Source organism: Monodelphis domestica, chromosome 1 (assembly GCF_027887165.1).
Source record: "Monodelphis domestica isolate mMonDom1 chromosome 1, mMonDom1.pri, whole genome shotgun sequence".
NCBI lineage: Eukaryota > Metazoa > Chordata > Mammalia > Didelphimorphia > Didelphidae > Monodelphis > Monodelphis domestica.
In genome coordinates, this window is record NC_077227.1 from 355,843,626 (window position 1) to 355,864,197 (window position 20,572).

Here is a 20,572-nt window from a genome sequence, read left to right on the forward strand (position 1 = left end):
TTTTCTTCTATTGATCTTTTCACTTGAACCCTAGAGATGGCTACCCTTGTTCAGGGGTTCCAACTGTCACCCCCTTATAGTAGACTAAGGTGGATTCTTTTTGAAACTGGGGTGCCAAAACTGTATTAGCGCGGTATCAGGAACCAAAGTTTGACAAGTAACTGAGAGGGAGGGAACAGATAAAGAGAAACACCACTTCCCTCCCAGACAGAGCTGTCCCAAAGAAGGTGAAGCAAATCATTGTCCAGAGCTGAAGGGGAAGAGGAAATCCCCTTTAATTTCTGGTTTCTGTTCTCTTCTTTGGATGATTGTTATCTGTGATCCCCTTAGTACAGTGGTTCTCAACCTTTCTAATGCCATGACCCTGCAATACAGTTCCTCATGTTGCAGTGACCCCAAACCAAAAAATTATTTTGGTGGCTACTTCAAAACTGTAATTTTGCTACAGTTATGATTTGGAATGTAAATACCTGATATGCATTATATATTCTCATTGCTACAAATTGAGAGGTTGAGAACTGCTGCCTTAATATATTGAAGAAGAGATGTCTAATTCTTTGGTAAGTTATAAGATCTATTTATTAGTTGGTAGGTCTGGAATGGTAGTTTAGGGAAAAGAGAAACAGGAAGTCTCCATTCTATTTTCTACCTAAAGTTTCTTCAGGGGTTGAGACTCAGGTCAAGAGACCTAAGTCCCAGAAGACCTTAGTATCTTTGTGGAATCAGGTTGGTGTAATTTCCTGAGATAGAGTTACAGCTTTGAAGGAAGATATTTGGAGTGGATAGTCTCTTGCCTTCTCCAAAGGGAAAAAGTCTCTATCTATAAGGAAAGATGGTTAATCTGGGTCTCTTCAGATCAAAGAGGGATTGTATCAGGATAAGATCAGCAAGATTTTCCTTTCCCTCCCAGTTCAGGAGGACAAGAAAAATATTTTTCCAACTGTTCATCTGCTTTTCTTAGTTGGAGATTACAGTCCCATCCCTGGTTGGCAGCCAAAGTTCTGTTTCCACCTTGCATGAGATTTCATTGTAAAATCCAGTCTTTGCAATATATTGTATCTCTCTCATCCACAGCTTGTACAAAGCCTTTTTTAATTTGATATAATCAAAGTCATTCATTTTACATTTTGCAGTGTTTTCTATCTCTTCCTTGGGCTTAAATTCCTTACTTTCTGACAGGTATACTACTCTATGTTCACTGATTTCACTCTTTATTTTTAAGTTATTTACCCATTTTGAATTTATCTTGTATCTTGCATAGATGTTAATTGAAACCTAATTTTTCCCATACTGTTTTCCAGTTTTCCCAGCAGTTTTTATCAAATAATCAGTTCTTGTACCAAAAGCTGGGAGTCTTTGGGTTTATTGAATACTAGCTTACTGAGGTCATTTACCCTAAGTCTATTTCACTGATCCACCCTTCTGTCTCTTAGCTAGTACCATATTGTTTTGATGGCCACTTTTTATAATACAGTTTAAGATCTGGTACTGCTAGGCCCCCATCCTTCACATTTTTTCTCTTTTATTTTCCTTGATATTCTTGATCTTTTGTTCTTCCAGATGAACTTTGTTTTAATTTTTTCTAATTCTATAAAAAAGTTTCTTGGTAGTTTGATAGGTATGGCACTGAATAAGTAGATTAATTTGGGTCGGATTGTCATTTTTATTATATTAGCTTGTCCTACTCAGGAGCAATTAATGTTTTTCCAGTTGTTTAGATCTAGTTTTAATTGTGTGAAAAGTGTTTTGTAGTTGTGTTCATATAATTCCCGTGTTTGTCTTGGTAGATATATTCCTAAATATTTTATATTATCTAGAGTGATTTTATTTTTTATTTTTTTGAAAATTTTATTTAATTAGTCAATTTAGAATATTTTTCCTTGGTTATAATAATTATATTCTTTCCCTCTTCTCCCCACACCCCCTCCCATGGTCAACACACAACTCCACTGGGTTTTACATGTGTCCTTGATCAAAACCTATTTCCATATTATTGATGTTTGCACTAGGGTGATTATTTAGAGTCTATATCCTCAATCATATCCCCATAGACCCATGTGATCAAGCATTTGTTTTTCTTCCGTTTCTACTCCCACGGTTTTTCCTCTGAATGTGGATAGCATTCTTTCACATAAATCCCTCCGAATTGTTCTGGATCATTGCATTGCTACTAACAGAGAAGTCCATTACATTTGATTGTACCACAGTGTATCACTCTCTGTGTACAATGTTCTCCTGGTTCTGCTCCTTTCATAGAGTTATTTTAAATGGAGTTTTTCTTTCTAACTCCTTTGTTGGAAATATATAGAAATGCTGATGATTTATGTGGGTTTATCTTGTACCCTGCATATGTTCTTTTTATAGAAAATTAAAACAAATGAGACAATATTTGTGTCAGTAAATACTTTAATAACTTCTTTTATTTAGGTTGGTCCCTCTTCTTGAAAGCAAGATTTCTTCCATAAATTCTGTTGAAAGCTTCTTTGATGTCATAAGATCATACGGAACTTAGAGTCATTATTTTTACCATGAAGATAACTTTTGACTCCGTGTCACCTAAAAGATTTAGAATTGGAAGAGACCTCAGAAGACATAGAATCTAATACTCTGAATGTATAGCTGAAGAAACTGAAGTCCAGAGAGATTAAGTGACTTAGTTGAATTCACAAAGGTAGGGTCCTCTAGCTCCAAATCCAGTGTTTCTCTTCCTCTGTGATTCTCATTCATGACTTACTCAACTTTTCTTATGGAATATCTACTCAGTGTGCTAATTGACCTTCCTTTTAAAATGTTAGAAGTTTGCTTGAGGAACACCTCTCTGCTGTGTCTCACTCCTGTTATGTGACCAATCCACTCCTTTTTTATGTTTAAATATACTCAATCTTTTGCAGTACTTGTGCCATTAGAAATATGTCTCAGCTTGGTAAGCCAATAACGAAGTTAAAAAATAGAAATAATTATTGAAGTGCCTTATCTAAATACTATTTTCTGCATCACAAATTTCTCATAGATTTTCACAGTTGAGACTTTAACTAGAAATAGTTAAACTGTTAAGTATTGAAACTATTAACTGTGAAATACCACAGTACTTCTCAAGAGTAGGATTTGTCATTAAAGTATATTTTACAATTGTTGTTTCTGGGTTTTTTTTTTTTAAGTCAAACCTCCTAAATAGTAAAATTGAGAAAATTCCTAGCTAGTACCCTGTTTATGAGGATAATACCAAATATTATGGAGTGAGTTGATTAGAATGATTTCAATTGACTTTTTGATATTGACCATGCTCCTTAGATAACTGAGAAAAGAAATTTGATTTTGTTTTGTATTGGAACTCTGGAGAAATATGCTTTTATTGGGTGGATTAAATTTTGCTGAATTAGTGAGATTTACTATGATGTCAAGTTCTGACACTTTACACTAGGAAATTCTTTAATCTCTTCTGACTTTAAGTGCTATTGAGTAAGTGACTGTGATGGACCAACTTATACTTTATTGAACTGAAAAAGATTGATATGATTTCCAAGTGCCTAATTTATTTTTGGACATAATTTTCTCACTGGGTTGTATGGTTCGCAACATTTTTATATAGTCTTAGACAAACAGCCACTCTCAGTCTGAAAGTATTTTCACTAGCCTTGGCTTCCAGTTTTGTACGTAGGCTACATGATAGCAGGCAACTTCCAAGTTGTTATACAAGTAACAATAAACCATTTCAAGTCACATATTTCAGTAAAATGGAAAGGAAGAAATAATTAATAATAAATCACACTAAATATAATCTTTTGTATAGGAATGTTTACATTCCCACTCTCCTTTAGTCTCCAGTGTTTTTTGTACTTTGATATTCTTAGCTGAGATGTGCCTATGTAGTTTATTTTATTTTATTTTAATTACTTATTTTTTTAAAACACTAACCTTCTGTTGTAGTATCAGTTGTAAGACAGTGTTGCAAGGGCTAGGCAATTAGGGTTAAATGACTTGTCCAGGGTCATATAGCTAGGAAGTATCTGAGATCAGCCCGCGTAGTTTAAATAGCACCAGTATCCAAGAAATGCAGATCTAAATATACCACATTTCACAGAAGACTTTGCCACTAGGGGTACTCTTCCCCATTATGGAGCTACTACCTCTTCTTCTGCTGCACTGGTCACACAAACTACACAGATCCCATTAGGGTTAATAATGGAGAACATGGCTGTTCACACAACTTGGATGAGATGAGTGAACAACTTTAATCCTTCTGTTGAGATGGAGGACCACTAGACCCTACCACCTGCCCTTGGGACTTCCAGGCCTTTCCATCTGATTTGCAGCTGAAATCTTTTTTTTTTTAAATCCTTACCTTCCATCTTAGAATCATTTCTGGGTATTGGTTCTAAGGCAGAAGAGTGATAAGGGCTAGGCAATGGGGGTTAAGTGACTTGCCCAGGGTCATACAGTTAGTGTCTGATGCTGGATTTGAACCCAGGACCTCCCATCTCTGGGCCTTACTTTCAATCCACTGAGCCACTCAGAGGTCCCCTCAGCTGAAATCTTTTATGTTCTTTCCCCCCTCCCCCCAGTTACAATGTTAGCTTCAGGGCAGAGACTGTTTGGCTTTTTATATTTATATCCTCAGTATTTAACATATAGCGACCACTTAATAAGTCTCTTTACATTTGTTCTTTCATCCCTTTGAAGACCTCTTCTTTTTTATGGCTTTTTGGTTCTATAGATGCAGTAATATGTCATGAATTATGTTTCTACTAATTAGGAATTTGTGATAATTTAGATAGAGACTGGACTGTGTAAACCTTAAAATTTCTTAGACTTATGAATGTTGGAAAATTCCCCGTTGGGAAATTTCATACTTGAAAAAATTTTCTACTGATAGTAAGAACTGTATTGGAATGTGAAACTCCTTGGCATGGGAGGATCCTTCTCCTCCCTACTTAAGACTACTTTAGGACAGAAACCTTTTGCTAAACAATGGAAAGGGCTTTGATCTATGCTTAAGCATAGAACAGGAAGTTCTTTGAGTCATGATTGATTTTAGAATTGATACAATAGAGATACTTGGAATGACAGAACCAGGTCTTGGAACTTACAATCTTCACCCTACTCAGAGTAACAGGATTTAGGAAGGGCTGCAGCAAAGATCAAGATTTAATTATTTGAGAATATGACCTTCAACAGACATGTGCAAAGGAAACAGACCTCTGGGCGGTCCTGGGTTAAGCTAGAGCCACCACAGGGGAGACATCGACAGTGATTGGTAGATGTGAGAACTGAGGGGAGGGGACTTAGATGGTTGCCTTAAAGATAGCGGGGTCTGAGGACAGGGGGAGGAGGTTTTGCTCTGAGAGGTTTTGCTCTGAAGGAGTCTGAGAGGAGAGAGGTCCTGGAGGGAGAGCTCCTGGAGAGATCTGAGAGGAGGGCTTGCTCTGAAGGAGGCTGGAGGTGAAGGCCCCTGAGACTGTTTCTCCATTTTGGTCACGTGAGTGATAGGGACTGATATCTTTTCTTTGTCTCAGCTATCTAAGGGCTTGGGCCTTTGGCCCAGCCTAAGCAGATTGGGTATTTAAGCCCTATTCCCATCTCTCCCCTTTCTTTCTCTCTCACTCTTACTCACTCTCTCTCTCTCTCTCTCTCTCTCTCTCTCTCTCTCTCTATTTCTCTCTCTCTCTCTCTAATACCTTTCTTCCTCCTGTTTGTAATTAAAAACTCCATAAAAGGTTGACTGCTGACTTGAGTTTTCATTTAGGAATTACATAGCTGAATTCCTTGGCGACCTTAAATTAATATATATATCAGTCTTTTAAAGTGATTTCCATATCACAACTGAAAATTATTAATATACTTAAAAAAAGGTAACCACTTTGCAAATTCCTATCATGAACAGGATTATTGGGAGAACTGTCATTTTATTCTGTATCTTTTTCAAGTAATCTCAATGTATTTAAAAAGTTTAATTTTCTTATATGCAATCGACAAATTAATTTTAAATCATTCTTATCAATTTGAGAGACTCATGGCCTCGTAGATAGAATGTGAACCTTGAAAACGGAAGAGCTTTTGTTCAAGTTTTATCTCTGACACTGACTATGTGAATCCTTAGAAAGTCACAACTTCTCAGTGCTCTGTGAAAGTCTTTAAAGACAGAGAAGGTACTGAGTTGCATTGGTAGAAAGTTTTGTAGTAATGAAATCACAAGTCCAATTGCATCTTATCAATTCTGTTTTTAAAAATCCCAGTTATTAATACCCATTTACTAAATTAAATCTCTTCAGGTAGACTTAGGGCTTATACTGTGTAACACTTTTTCCAGGTACTAATTACTATATACATGTAAAATTAATTGAATGTATTTCTTTAAAAAGTATTTCCACTTAACAGAATATGAAATACTTTTCTTTAGTAATTGATATTTTTCACCCAGACTAATTTCCTACCATCCAGGTATTCCTGCAGTTCATTGCATTATGTCTTGGACTATCCAGTTATCTCAATTGAATCCTTAAAAAAAAATCTCCCATCATCCTTTAAAAAGTCATAACTTTTTCTGCTTTAAGTAAATGTTCACCTTCTCCTTTTGACTTTTGAAGAGGATAAGTAGCTGTTCCCCTATCTTTGTGGTACTTGATCTTTTCTCCATGCTCTCTCTAGGATTATGGTATTAAATAATGCTAAGTTAATCATATATACTGCAGGTTCAAAGATAACACACCAAAGGAAATCAAGAAAGGAAATATTTCCATATAAAGAATTGCATTTAGTGGATTAATTTTTATGGATTAATATTAGCAGTCATGACAGTTTTCTTTTCTCTCTCTCCTGCTTCCCAGGACACTTTATTTCTGAAATATAATTAGGCTATTGCTACAGTTTTCAGCCTGTCAGCTTCTATTGTAACTGAAAGGAGATATAGTCAGTATTAAAAGATCAGCCTCTTGAGAGAAGACCACTGCTACTTCTGAAGCATTTGAAATTTCCAGCAGAGGCTAGCTAGGATGTTTAGGAAAGTTCTTTCAATCATCAGCTTTATCTTCACTGGCAAGCATTTTCCAAAAGTAAAAAGAAAATTAAGCCCTCAAAAAGCATTTATTGAGTCCTGACTACATCCTAGCACTATGAATATATGTTCCCCTCATGCCTTTGTCCAGGCTGCTCCCCATCTCACTTTTGCCTCATAGGACCCCTGTCTTCCTTCAAGATGCAGCTCAGGGGCCACCTTCTATATGCAACTTCTCTAGTCCTCTGTCTCAAACAACCTGATATTTAAGTACTTTGTAGGTTAAAAAAAATTCCTTTCTGTTTATTCTATATATCCTTATAGATGTTTTAATTGTCTCTGTTAGGATGTAAGCTTTTTGGGAGTGGAGATTGTTTTATTTGTATTTGTGTCCCCAGCACCCAACACAATTTCTGGTATGTGGTAGATGCCTAATTAATGCTTGTTAATTTACATTATCTAAACAATCAGAATATTGCTTTCTAAAGGAAAATAATTGCTTTGTCATGAAACTGTTAAATTTATTATGTTTGAACTTGAATATATTTAATTGGTGGTCACCAGGGATTTAATTGCTAAATACCAAAATGAATTACTAAAGTAGAATGTAAATTTATGGTAGTTTGAGTCCAAGATATTAAGGAATGAGAGAGAGAGAGAGAGAGAGAAAAACTCTAGCTTCCTCTGAGCCAGGTAGAAATTCTATGGCCCTAAGGACTTTTCTTGGAGGTTCACACCTCCAGAAAAGGCAAGGAACTAAGTCAGCCTTTCACTCACCAGGGTGACAGTCAAAAACGAAAGCAGTCTGAGGTCTCCTGCACGAGCTCCTCCAGGGTCAAGTTCTGCAGCCAAGTCCGAGTGTCTGTCTTCCAGTCTCTCCTCCAAGTGACTCTTCTTCACTCCAAACTTGAGAGACTGATCCTCCAGTCCAACTCTGAGTCAGAGTTCTTCAATCTATGTCTCCTTCAGTCTTTGTTTCCTCTATTTGAAGACCTTTTTCTCTTGTGTCACCTTCCCTAAATTTCACATCTACCAATCACAGCAAGATGCTCCTCTCCAGGTTTGCCCACTCAGTGTATAAAATGGGTGTTCACACCTTTTTTGGTTAGATCATACCTTTTTTAGTTAGTTGGCACCTTTAGTGGTAAAATGGGTCGATCTACTTCAAATATTGAGTTAACACTTTTAGGGATTAAAATCTAAAAATAGACTGGAGATTACAATTCAATCTTCCCAATAAAGGAAGAGCTAAATACCTTCATTGTTACAATCAGGGGATTACAATTTAATCTTCACAATCAAGGAAGAGCTAAGTACCTTCATTGTTACAATCAGGAGATATAGCTAAATCCAATCTTCACAAAACCTTTGGCAAAAAGGAAAGTTTTTTTTTTCAATGTTGTACTTTTTGTTCTGGTGTATTTAGATAAGCAAACATAAAAATATTCCTGCTTAGCTCCTCTAGGTGAAGAAACATTAATGCTGGTACTGATTGGTCCCATAAGAGTAGTAAAAACGAAATTTTCCAATATTATGATTGGGAATGTTAGGTCTCCCTTAACTTTTAGCTAAAAACATTGTTTTAAAAAAAGATTTCCTATAATGGGTTTTAAAAAATTTATTTTTATTTATTTAGAATATTTTCCCACAGTTACAGGATTCATGTTTTTTCCTTCCCCTCTTCCCTTCCCCCTTCCTGGAGCTGATAAGCACTTCCACTGGGTTATACATGTCATTTTTCCAAGCCTATTTCCACATATAATATTATTAATATTTGTAATAGTGTTCTTCTAAAGCCCAAACTCCAGTCATATATCCATCAAACCATATAATCAGTCATATGGTTTTATTCTGTGTTTCTGCTCCCACAATTCTTTCCCTGGATGTGGATAACATTCTTTCTCATAAGTCCCTTGGGATTGTCCTGGGTCTTTGCATTGCTACTAGTAAAGAAGTCCATTACATTTGATTGTGCCTCAATGTTTCAGTTTCTGTGTTGTAAAAAATAGACTCGAATATAGGACTACAATCCCCACAAGCCTTTGCTCCACTTCCCCAAAATGCTTTGTAATCTCACGGGAATTCTGAGGTGGGCTGAGATTGAGGAAGGATTTAAGCTGGTGGCAAAGGTTTTTGGGTCTCTTTTGGACTTCCGTTTTGGAGCAGAGGCGTCTCTTCCATGATGTGAGATTATTTTGTCTAGGCCTCTGGCCTAGGCACATGTTTCTTACTTGTAAATTCTTTAATCCTTAATCCTTAATAAACCTCTAAAAAATATAATACTCCTTGCAGAGAGAAACTAATTTCTACCTGCCTCAGTCTCCCCTAAATTTTAACTGTTACAGTGTACAATGTTCTCTTGGTTCTGCTCATTTCATTCTGCATTCATCATTCTGCATCAATTCCTGGAGATCTTTCCAGTTCACATAGAAATCCTCCAGTTCTTCTCTATAATTGGTTTTTTAAAGAAGTATACTGAAAGTGTGAAAAACTACATTTCTATTATAGTACTATTGTACTAGTTCACACTTAATTCACAAGTCACTTTCTTTGCAACCATGCTTTGAGGTAGTTAATGCAAATAGTCTGGCCACCAATTCCAAAGGTTAAGGGTCTTATATGTGTCCATACAGACCAGTGAGTGGCATAGTCATGATTTGAAACCAGGCCTTCTGATTCCAAATCTAGTTTTCTTTCCATTAGTCTCTAAGGTTACTGAAATGTGTTATAACTGTACAGACATGTGGCTAGATAGGTATTTGACTCATTTTTTCTTTTTAGTGAGGGATAATGGAAACTGTAATCTTTAAAAAAAAGACCTGTTGATATCCTGTTTTTACATTACCTACTTTCTCCATCATATCCCTTTTCCTCCTCCAGAGGCCCATGAGACCTATTTTCATGTGTTGCTTATAGATAAGCTCTGAAGTTAATTCTAAAAAGTATTCCATACTCCAAAGGAAGCTCAAAGGAACAACGAACTGGAGGAATTCCATGTGAACTGGAATGACCTCCAGGAATTGCTGCAGAGTGAGAGGAGCAGAACCAGGAGAACATTGTACACAGAGACCGATACACTGTGGTACAATTGAATGTAATGGACTTCTCCATTAGTGACAATACAGTGCTCTTGAACAACTAGGATGGATTTACGAGAAAGAACACTATCCATGGAGGGATTTACGAGAAAGAACACTATCCACATTCAGAGGAAAAACCGTGGGAGTAGAAACACAGAAGAAAAACAACAACTTGATTACATGGGTTGAGGAGGATATGGCTGGGGATGTAGACTCTAAATGATCATCCTAGGGCAAACATCAACAACACGGAAATAGAGTCTGATCAAGGACACATGTAAAACCCAGTGGAATTGCATGCCAGCTACGGGAAGAGGTGGGGGAGGGAAGGGAAAGAATTGGATTCTTGTAACCAAGGAATAATCTTCTAAATTGACTAAATAAAATTAAAAAAAAAAGAGGTAATCCAAAAAGTACTTAAGCAATGGTAGGACTATTGGAATGGAGCCTTCATAAGTTCTAAGTTCTTTATAGGGCAATAGCACTTGGAGGTTTAAGTTCTGGCATGGTTTTTGAGTGTTTCTCTCTGTGTCATTTTATAATTTTTTTGCACATGATTCTTGCCTTAGAATCACTTCAAGCTACACAGAAAAATCAGTTTTTTAAAAAGTGGTATTACAGAAGTAGCTAGATGGCACAGTAGATAGAATGCTAGGCCTGGAGCCAAGAGGACCTGGGTTCAAATTTGGCCTTCTAAGCTGTGTGACCCTGGGAAAATCATTTAACCTTGTTCATTTAACCCTTGCCCTTCTGTCTTAGAATTGTTACTGTTAGAAAATAAGACTAAAAAAACAGTATTAAACAACTTAGTCATTCCAATTTATTTAGTAGAATTGTCTCTAAATACTTTTTTGGCAGGCATAAAAAATCAGGTTCACCTAGAAAAGATGAAAATTGGCCAAGATCGAAGGTATTTAAAAGAATTTGTTGCTGGTTCTCTTGATACCTCTCAAAAAGAGATCTAAAAGTGTTTTGAGAAGTAATGTGGGGTAATGGAAAGAGTAATAGATCTAAAATCAGGATATCTAATTCTCAGCCTCCCACTTGCTAGTGTCTTGCTCTGCATTCATAGACAAGTGTCTTCATCTCTCTGGATCTCAATTCCCTTACCTGTAAATTGAGAGAGGGGAACTAGTTGAACTTTAAGAGTCCTTCCATATGGCATCATTTATATTAGAAGACCCCTTTATGTTTCTGACAAAACCCAGGTCTGGTATTTTCTAGGTTTTGTACCAAGATCCCTTCTTTCTCTTATGTTGCTTAATCAAAAATCTTTCCTGATTCTTCCTCAATCTCTGCTGCTAGTGTCCTTTCTATCAAAGTTCCCTTGTATTTATTTTATATTTGTTCTGTGTAGACTTCAGACTTTGGATTCTATATTTGGATCTGGAATGAACTTCAGAGATCATTCATTTCACCTGTACCATATTATTGAAGAAGAAATTGAGATTTAGAGAACAAAAGTATCTTGCTAAAGATAATATGAATAGTTAATTGAAGTGGCAGGATTCAACACTTGGTCCTTTAATTCCAAATTCACCATTCTTTCTACTGTACAAAGATGTCTCTCTCAGTAGAATGTAAGCTCTTTGAGGCCAGAGTCTGACTTTTTAAACTTTCTTTCTTCATTTCCTAGCACAGTGCTTGGTATAGTATAGACACTTAATAAATGCTTTTTGAGGTCTTACCAGCTCCCATAGTCTATGGTTCTTTGATTTTAATTGTCAAGGTAGTTACTTCGAAGGATAAAACATGTATGTAAATTCTTTTTATTGTTTAGTTGTTTTAGCCCTGTCTGATTCTTTGTGACCCTGTTTGGGATTTTTTTTTTTTTGCAAAGATATTGGAATGGTTTTTATTTTATTTTATTTTATTATTATTATTTTAGAATTGAAAAATTTTATTTAATTAATTGATTTAGAATAGTTTTCCATGGTTACATGATTCATGTTCTTTTCCTCCCCTCCTCCACTGCCCTCCCCCGGTAGCCAACTGGAATGGATTTTTTTTTTCTTTTCCTGCTCATTTTACAGATGAGGAAATTGAGACAAACAGGGTTTAGTGACTTGTACAGGGTCACACAGTGTCTGAGACGGTATTTGAACTTAGGTCTTCCTGATTCCAGGCTGTATACTCTATTCACCTTGCTGCCCCATATAAATTCTGGTCTATGTTAAAAACAGCAAACCAACTATATTAATTACTTAAAAGCCTTCTTATTTAAATACTTCAAGGAACTCTTAAGTTCATCAGTGTGACTATCCTTTCCATTGAAGCACATTTCAGTGATGCTCTTCAAGAATTTCAGTGGCTAAAAAATTTCTTGCCTCTTGGGCAACCTAGTGATGAACCTCTGAGCTTATGTAGGTGTTAGCAGACATTCAGTAAGTACCACCCCAGACCTGTTCTCAACATCTTGGGAGGAACTGCCAGCATTTGTACTTACTGGCATCACCTTTGTGAGCCCATAGTCATCTCTGTGCCACTATGAGGTATCAAAGTAGGACTTCAGGAGTACTTGATTGTCTCGTCCCATTGATAAGTCTTCCTTTTGGGAAGGGCAGCAATTGCTAACTAAATTTGGATAAGGATTGGGACCCTAGATAGTTTTGGTACCTTTAGTCTTTGGGCTTTTTTTTTAATTCCTTTCTCCTGTCTCCATAGTTCTTCATGTAGCAAATTGATTTGTGATTCTTTGGTTTCTGAGAATTATCAGTCAATTTTTTTAGAGAGGAAATATGACTTGCATGAGGTAACAAGATGGTAAGTAGCAGCAGTAGGATTCAAATCAAGGTTCTTTAACTCTAGATTCACCATTCTTTCCATTGTAGGTAGTGGGATGAGTAGAACTTGAGTCTTGGCACTGAGAAGCCCTGACAAAATCCTTCTTCAGATGTTTACTAGCTGTGTGACCCTGGCCAAGTTACTCTCAATCTCAGTTTCCTTCTGTATAAAAGGGAATCATAATAGCACCTACTTCTCAAAGCTGTTGTAAAGGTCAAATACGATGGTATATGTTTTGCAAACCTTAAAGAATTAAATAAATTCTAGCTATAATATTACACATTACAGTAGGGCCCCCTTTACCCAAGATTTCACTTTCTGAGATTTTAGTTATCTGAGGTCAACCTAAAGCACTGGAGGTCTGCCTGAGGCAGCCCTTTCCTCCCAGCAGCAATTTCTGCTGATTCCATTTTCACTTTTTTTTTTAGGGTTTTCTTGAGGAGGGGAGTGGGAGCCAAAGAGTGCTAAGCTGAGGAACAGGAATGAGGAGAGAGATCACATATATGTGGGGATCAGCAGGTGCTCACTTATATCCAAAGTTTCAGCTTTATGCAGTAGGTATTGAAATGTATTGCCTGTGAAATGGCTCTTTATTATTATTTACAGTATGAGTTCCTTAACCATGTCACATCCTTTAACCAAAAGCATCCCTTAGGGTTCTTCCTTTGGCATTCTTCTCTTTATACTACATTTGATAATCTCATCAACTCTTGTAGATGATTTTCAGATCTACCTAGCCTGCCCTAATCTCTCTACTCACCTCCAGAATTGTGCCTCCAACGGACTTTTAAATATCCTGAACTGAATACCCAGTAGGCATCTTTAAGCATGTGTAAAATTGAACTCATTCTCTTTCCCCCTTTACTGTACCTCCTTTTGCCCCCAACTTCCCTGTTACTATTTTTTTTAGCTCTTTTTAAAAATTGTATTTTTTTTTCTTGGTTACATACCGAAATAATTTTTAACATTTGTTTTCTGACATTTTGCTATTTAAGTTCTCTCCTTCCCTCCCTCTTCCCCACTCCCTGAGGCAGCAAGCAATATGTTATACATGTGCTATCATGCAATACCTATTTCCATATTTGTCATGCAATGAAGGAAGACTCATAATTGCACATTTAAGGAAAAACTCTTTAAGAAAATAAAGTGAAAAATCTTCCCTGTTACTTGAGGGCAACATCATTTTCCCAATCCCTCAGTCTCAGAACGAAGGAGTCATCCTGGACTCTCATTCCCTGTATCCAAGCTGTTATCAAGACCTGTCGATTTCACCTTTGCAACATCTCTTGAATACATACCTTTCTGACACATTGCTCTAATGCAGGTTCTCATAATTGGACTGTTATAAAAATCAGCTGGTTAGTGGATCCGCTTGCGTCAAGTCTTTTCCCCACTCCAATCCACCCTCCGTTCAGCCTCCAAAGAGATTTTTGTAATGCATGGGTCTGACCATGTTACCCCCATATGCAGTAGACTCCAGTGGCTACTTATCACCTCTAAGATCAAATACTCTTTTTGATATTCAAAGTCCTTCATAATTGAGAACTCCGCCCCCTTCCAACCTTTCCAGTCTTTTTATACCTTAATTTCCTCCATGTGCTCCTCAGGCAAGTAGTACTGTCCTGAACAGGACACTTCATCTTTCATCTTTTCATTTTCTCAGACTGTCCCCCATGCCTGGAATGCTCTCCCTCCTCCTATCCACCTGTTGGCTTCCTTGGCTTCCTTTAAGTATCAACTAAAATCCCATCTTTTACAGAAAGCTTTCCCAATACCTCTTATTTCTAGTACCATCTTTAAATTATTTTCTACTTTTCCTACATATAGCTTGTTTGTATTTATTGTATTCTTGTTATTGTTTGCTTATTGTCTCCCCCATTATATTGTGTGCTTCTTGAGGGGCAGGGATTAACTTTTGCCTTTTATTTTATTTTATTTTATTTATTTATTTTGGTATCCTCAGTGCTTAGTACAGTGCTAGGCATATAGTAAGTGTTATATAATTGTTCAATTGAAAAATGTTAATTAACATATATATATGTATATATATACATATATATGTACACACACACACACACACACACACACACACACACATATATATATATATATATGTATATATATATATATATTTCCCTTCCACATTTTAGGATTTAGGAGTGTGACACCCACACTAGTTGGAAAATCTGTGTAAGATTAAAAAAAAAAAATAAACCCTTACCTTCTGCTTTAGAATCAATATTGTGTATTGGTTCCAAGGCAGAAGAGTGGTGAGGGCTAGGCAATGAGGGTTAAGTGACTTGCCCAGGGTTACACTGCTAGAAGTGTCTGAGGCCAGATTTGAACCTAGGACCTTCCCTCTCTGGGCCTGACAATCCATTGAGCTACCCTGTTGCCCCACTGTGTAAGATTTTTTGACCTTCCCTTTGTGTCAGAGAAGTGTGAATTGTTTCTTTTTATTTCATGGGTTGTTTATGGTACCTTATACATTTAGGAATTACTAAACTTTTGCTATTGTTGATTTAAACATTTAAAATTTTTTTCTCTTATTGCATGTTGATACAATTTTTAATAATTGTATTCTGACATTTTGCAATCCATGTTCTCTCCCTCCCTTCCACCCTTGCCTGTCATGAAGATGGCAGTTAAGAAAATATATCTTATACATGTATTATCAGATAATAAATATTTCCATGTTCATCACATTGTGAAAGAAGACATATATTACTTAAGAGAAAAATTCATGGAGGAAATAATATGAAGAATGGTATGCTTCAGTCTGTATTTAGACTGTCTATTCTTTTTGGTGTTGGTGTTTATCCTTTTTTTGTTATGAATCCCTTGGGGTTGTCCTGGATCCTTGCATTGCTGATAATAGTTAAGTCACGTACAGTTGGGTCATTGCACATTATTGCTGTTACTGTGTACAATCTTCTCTTGTTTCTGTTTACTTCAATTCATATCAGTTCATATAAGTCTTTCCAGGTTTTTTTTGTGATAATCTAGTTTGTCATTTCTTATGGCACACTAGTATCCCATTAGAGGCATATATCATGACTTGTTCAGCCATTCTTCAGTAGAAGAGTTATTAAACTTTTAAAGATATCTCTATATTTCTAGTTTTTGTGGGATATCTGCTGGCTTTCACATTCTTTTTGTAAACCTTAACTTTTTACTTATTTTAAAATTAAAAAAGAAATTGTGTATATCTATGGTATTAAAACATAAAATATGTGGATACAACAATATCCATATATTTTATCCATTTTGGGGTTTCTAAGCTACTTATGTGTTTTTTGCAGCTTCTGCAAAACTCTTCCAAAATTTCCATTTGATTTCTTATCCTGGCCTTCCCTGCACTGGGGAAAAGTTGTGATGTGAAGGGTTGCCTATATATATGTATATGTACATACATTCACACATATGTATGTGCATATTTTATACTAGTATATGTATATTTTTCCCCCCATTGGGGTTGAATTTGTGATTTCATTCCAGTATGGAAATTTCCTCAATTGATGCAGATAGTCTCTCTAATTTGAGGCAGGTGGGTAGTACAGTGAATAGTGCATTAGGCTTGGAGTTAGACTTGAATTCAAATTTGGCCTCAGACAGTTACTAGCTATGTGAACCTGGGCAGATCATTTAACCTCTATTTGCCGCAATTTCCTAATCTGTAAAAAGGAGATCATAATAATAGCTACTTCTCAGGATTATTGTGAGGATCAAATGAAATAATAATAAAATATAAATAATAATTAGCATAGTGCCTGTTACATAGTAAGTGCGTTACTATTATTATTATTGTCATATGTAGTCTTAGTTGTCTGAGGACCACTGTCATATGACTAGCATGTGTCAGAGTCAAAATTAACCTGTCTTCTAAACTTCATTACTCACCCTCTATTCACTAGATACATTTAGATCTATGTGTGATTTCTCAATGTGGGTATTCCCTCTGTCAGTGTATATCCCATTCTGTCCCCTTATATCCTCTTATCCTATGTGATTCTTGTACTGCAGAGAAGCTTTTCATTATGCATGATTCTTTCCTGTGTCTCTTTTAATATTTTGTGATTATTTCATCACAGGGATATTCCTCTGATAGTCTGGTATCTCTTGCTCTTGCCTTATGTGACCAGCCCAACTACTTTTCCTATCATATATTTCTTGTGCTCCAAACTGTAGTGGTATTCCAAAATTCAGAATCATACAGTATCATCAACAAACTGTCAAAAATGTGATTGTTGTTTGATAGGTGGAAGGTGGTGGCAGCAGCAGCAGCAACTTGGTGTTGTCCATAATTTCCCAAAAAAAATCCAGACTGTTCTCTTTATACTGTTCAGTCCAGGACCCATCTCACTGTCTTGCTATTTCTATCCATTTTATATATACTAAAAAACCAACTCACTGGACTTGCTATCCAACTTGATGTTCTAGTCTGGACAATAGGGATTTTTTTCTTTTTACATTTAGTTTTCACACACATTTGTGTGTGCATTTGTTGGCATATATTTATTTATATTTGTTTAGATGTGTGGATTTATAGATAGAGGGAACTTCTGGTAAAGAAAGTCCTCCACCAATGCATATCAGTTATTTCCACACTGTTCAGTTTTAGCGTCTTGAATATTGAGTGGTCAAATGAATTGTCAGGGGTTACACAACCACAATGTGTCAGAGGAGGAACTTGAACCTGGATCTTTCTGACTGAGGCCTTTATCTATTCTGTATGCCACACTTCCTCTTGTGTACTTTTCTCTTAGATTAAGAATACATTTTATTTTTTTTAATTTTAGGGCATTATTTTCAAAGGCAGTAGGAGAAGCATTTTGTTATACATATTCTTAAAAGTTGTGTGACTTTTTCTTACAACTGAATATCATTCTGGTCTAGAAGCCCTTTTCCAACTTCCTTCTCCATCTCTCATCATTTTAGAAGTCTGGGTAATAGGACAAAAGGCCTTTCTTTAGGAAATGAATTGAATGGTAACCAATGTAGAATAAAGGTAGACAAACAAACAAGATTAAAATGAAGAAATAAATATAAAAATAATTGTGAATAAATAATAATAAAGTAAATATTTAATAAACTTGTCTTGTTAAGATTAGTGCCTTCCTTACCTCCTGAAGTGATTGAGCTTTTAAAATTTTTATTTTTATAAACCCTTACCTTCTGTCTTGGAATCAATATTGATTCCAAGGCAGAAGAGTGATAAGGGCTAGGCAATGGAGGTTAAGTGACTTGCCCAGGGTCACCCAGCTAGGAAGTGTCTGAGGCTGGATTTGAACGTAGGACCTCCTGTCTCTAGGCCTGGCTCTCAATCCATTGAGCCGCCCAGCTGCCCCCAAGTGATTGAATTCTTGACTTATTTAAGGGCCATCTCCTTTCCCCCCTTTTCCTGAAGAGGGATATATCCCTTAGAGATGATGTCTTCTCTATTCAGAATGATTAAATTGATCACAAGAAGAGGTCCAAAAGGGAATGGGATAGTGACTACTGTTAGGAGACTTCTAAAATGTAAACCCAAAATGATATTCTAACATATTATCATCTTTTTCTTGTTCAAGATTCCTATAATACATTACCTTACTCTGCTTTGGGAGAGGGACATGTCTGAGGATATGGGGGTGGGGAGGACTATTTTCATTTGAACATCTTTCTTTGAGCTAGAAATGGCTTGAATATTGGATTAATGTTAAATTAAAATGTTTCTGGTAGACTTGTGACTAAAACACAAAGTACAGTATTAATGTTCCATCCATTTATATCATGTCTCCTTGTAATAACAACTGTCTCCTTGTAATAACAACTATGTATGTTATTGTTGTTTGGAAAAATTTACCAAGATTTAAAATATCTTTTTCCCAGGAAATTTATCACTGTCGAAGACAAATAAAATACAGCAAAGACAAGATGTGGTACTTAGCAAAACTGGTAAGATAAAAATGACTAACTAGAATGTGAAGTATTTAAGAAAGGAGGCAATAGAATTTAATGCATGTGTTTTGAAAAAAATACATACTTTATTTATTGAACTGAAATATTTTATTTAATTAATTTAGAGTATTTTTTCATGGTTACATGATTCATGTTCTTTCCCTCCCCCACTTTCCCTGTAGCTGAAGCACAATTCCACTGGGTTTTACTTGTGTCATTGATCAAGACCTATTTCCATATTATTGATAATTGCAGTAGGGTGATCGTTTAGAGTCTACATCCACAGTCATATCTCCATCAACCCATGTGGTCAAGCAGTTGTTTTTCTTCTGTGTTTCTATTCCCACAGTTCTTCCTCTGGATGTGGATAGTGTTCTTTCTCATAAGTCCCTCAGAATTGTCCTGGATCATTGCATTGCTGCTAGTAGAGAAGTCCATTACATTCAATTGTACCACAGTGTATATCAGTCTCTGTGTACGGTGTCCTCCTGGGTCTGTTCCTTTTACTCTGCATCAATTCTTGGAGGTTATTCCGGCTCACATGTAATTCCTCCAGTTCATTATTCTTTTGAGTACAATAGTATTCCATCACCAACAGATACCACAATTTGTTCAGCCATTCCCCAATTGGAGGGTATCCCCTCATTTTCCAATTTTTTGCTACCACAAAGAGCACAGCTATAAATATTTTTGTACATGTCTTTTTCCCTATGATCTCTTTGGGGTATTAACCCAGCAGTGCTGTGGCTGGATCAAAGGGTAGACAGTCTTTTAGCGTCCTTTGGGCATAGTTCCAAATTGCCATTCAGAATGGTTGGATCAGTTCACAACTCCACCAGCAATGCATTAATGTCCCAATCCCTTCCAACATTTATTACTTTCCTTTGCTGTCATATTAGCTAATCTGCTAGGTGTGAGATAGTACCTCAGAGTTGTTTTGATTTGCAAAAAAATTACATACTTTTGAATAAAATGATTTAAAAAAAATCTAACCTAAGAAAATATCTTTTCTTTAATGATGTTTATTTCTTAAAAAATATAAAGCTGAAGAAATGAAGGTTTGGTTCTATTCAGACAAGTTTTATGTAGATAATTGAAAAAAATCTTGTTTATCGTTAGTGACTCCTTTAAATTAAGAAGAATTACATATGATTTTTCTTCTGAAAAATTAAGCCATAGTGACTTTACATATTCAACCAGAAACGATCTAGTGTTTAAACTAAAGATCTGCAGAAACAATTTGAAGATTCTGGTGAGTTGGCAGAGAGTATTGAAAGCAGTTTTAGGAGTCTTCATTTCTAGGAAGTCAATCTTCCCAGAGTTGATACTTCTGATTTGTTTTCTGAGAAATGAGGATTATGTGTAAAGGTATCTAAAGGAAGAAATATAGGTAGTTTCTCTTCTCTTAGAGGAGAGGAGCTAGCTTGTTTCTTAACCCCTAGCATTTTTTGCTATTCCTTGATAGCAGTATGTACTGTCTACCTAAGAGTCTATGAATTTTGTTTTTGTATTTATTAAATAGGTATATCTTAGCAATACTAGCAAAGTTTATCTTTAAAATATATAAGGCAGTAGAACAGTTTTGAAATAGGGATGCTTATGTTCCTTTGTTAATCCTTTTTTTGAGGAGGGGATTAAATTGCTGTCTTTAGGCATTATTATTAAATAAGACCTTCACTTTTTTACTAAATAATTTGATGCAAAAATGTACAGTGTGTAAGATACTGTGGTAAGCATTAATGATACAAAGATAAGCACTGACCCAGTTCTCAGGGAG

General features: G+C 36.0%; 1 protein-coding gene across 4 annotated transcripts in view; it reads left to right on the forward strand.

The window, feature by feature from the left end:
• The window catches only part of MRPL22 (mitochondrial ribosomal protein L22), a 65,839-nt gene that overhangs the window by 30,458 nt on the left and 14,809 nt on the right, over window positions 1–20,572 (forward strand). For 2 of the 4 annotated variants that reach the window (XM_056811514.1, XM_001379461.5), the window contains exon 4: window positions 18,727–18,792. The exons of 1 other annotated variant lie outside the window; for it this stretch is intronic. In XM_056811514.1, the coding sequence (XP_056667492.1) occupies window positions 18,727–18,792 (66 nt within the window). Of the gene's footprint in view, window positions 1–13,283; window positions 13,410–18,726; window positions 18,793–20,572 lie in introns of all 4 variants that reach the window. One more of the 4 variants, XM_056811517.1, reaches the window with a different exon arrangement.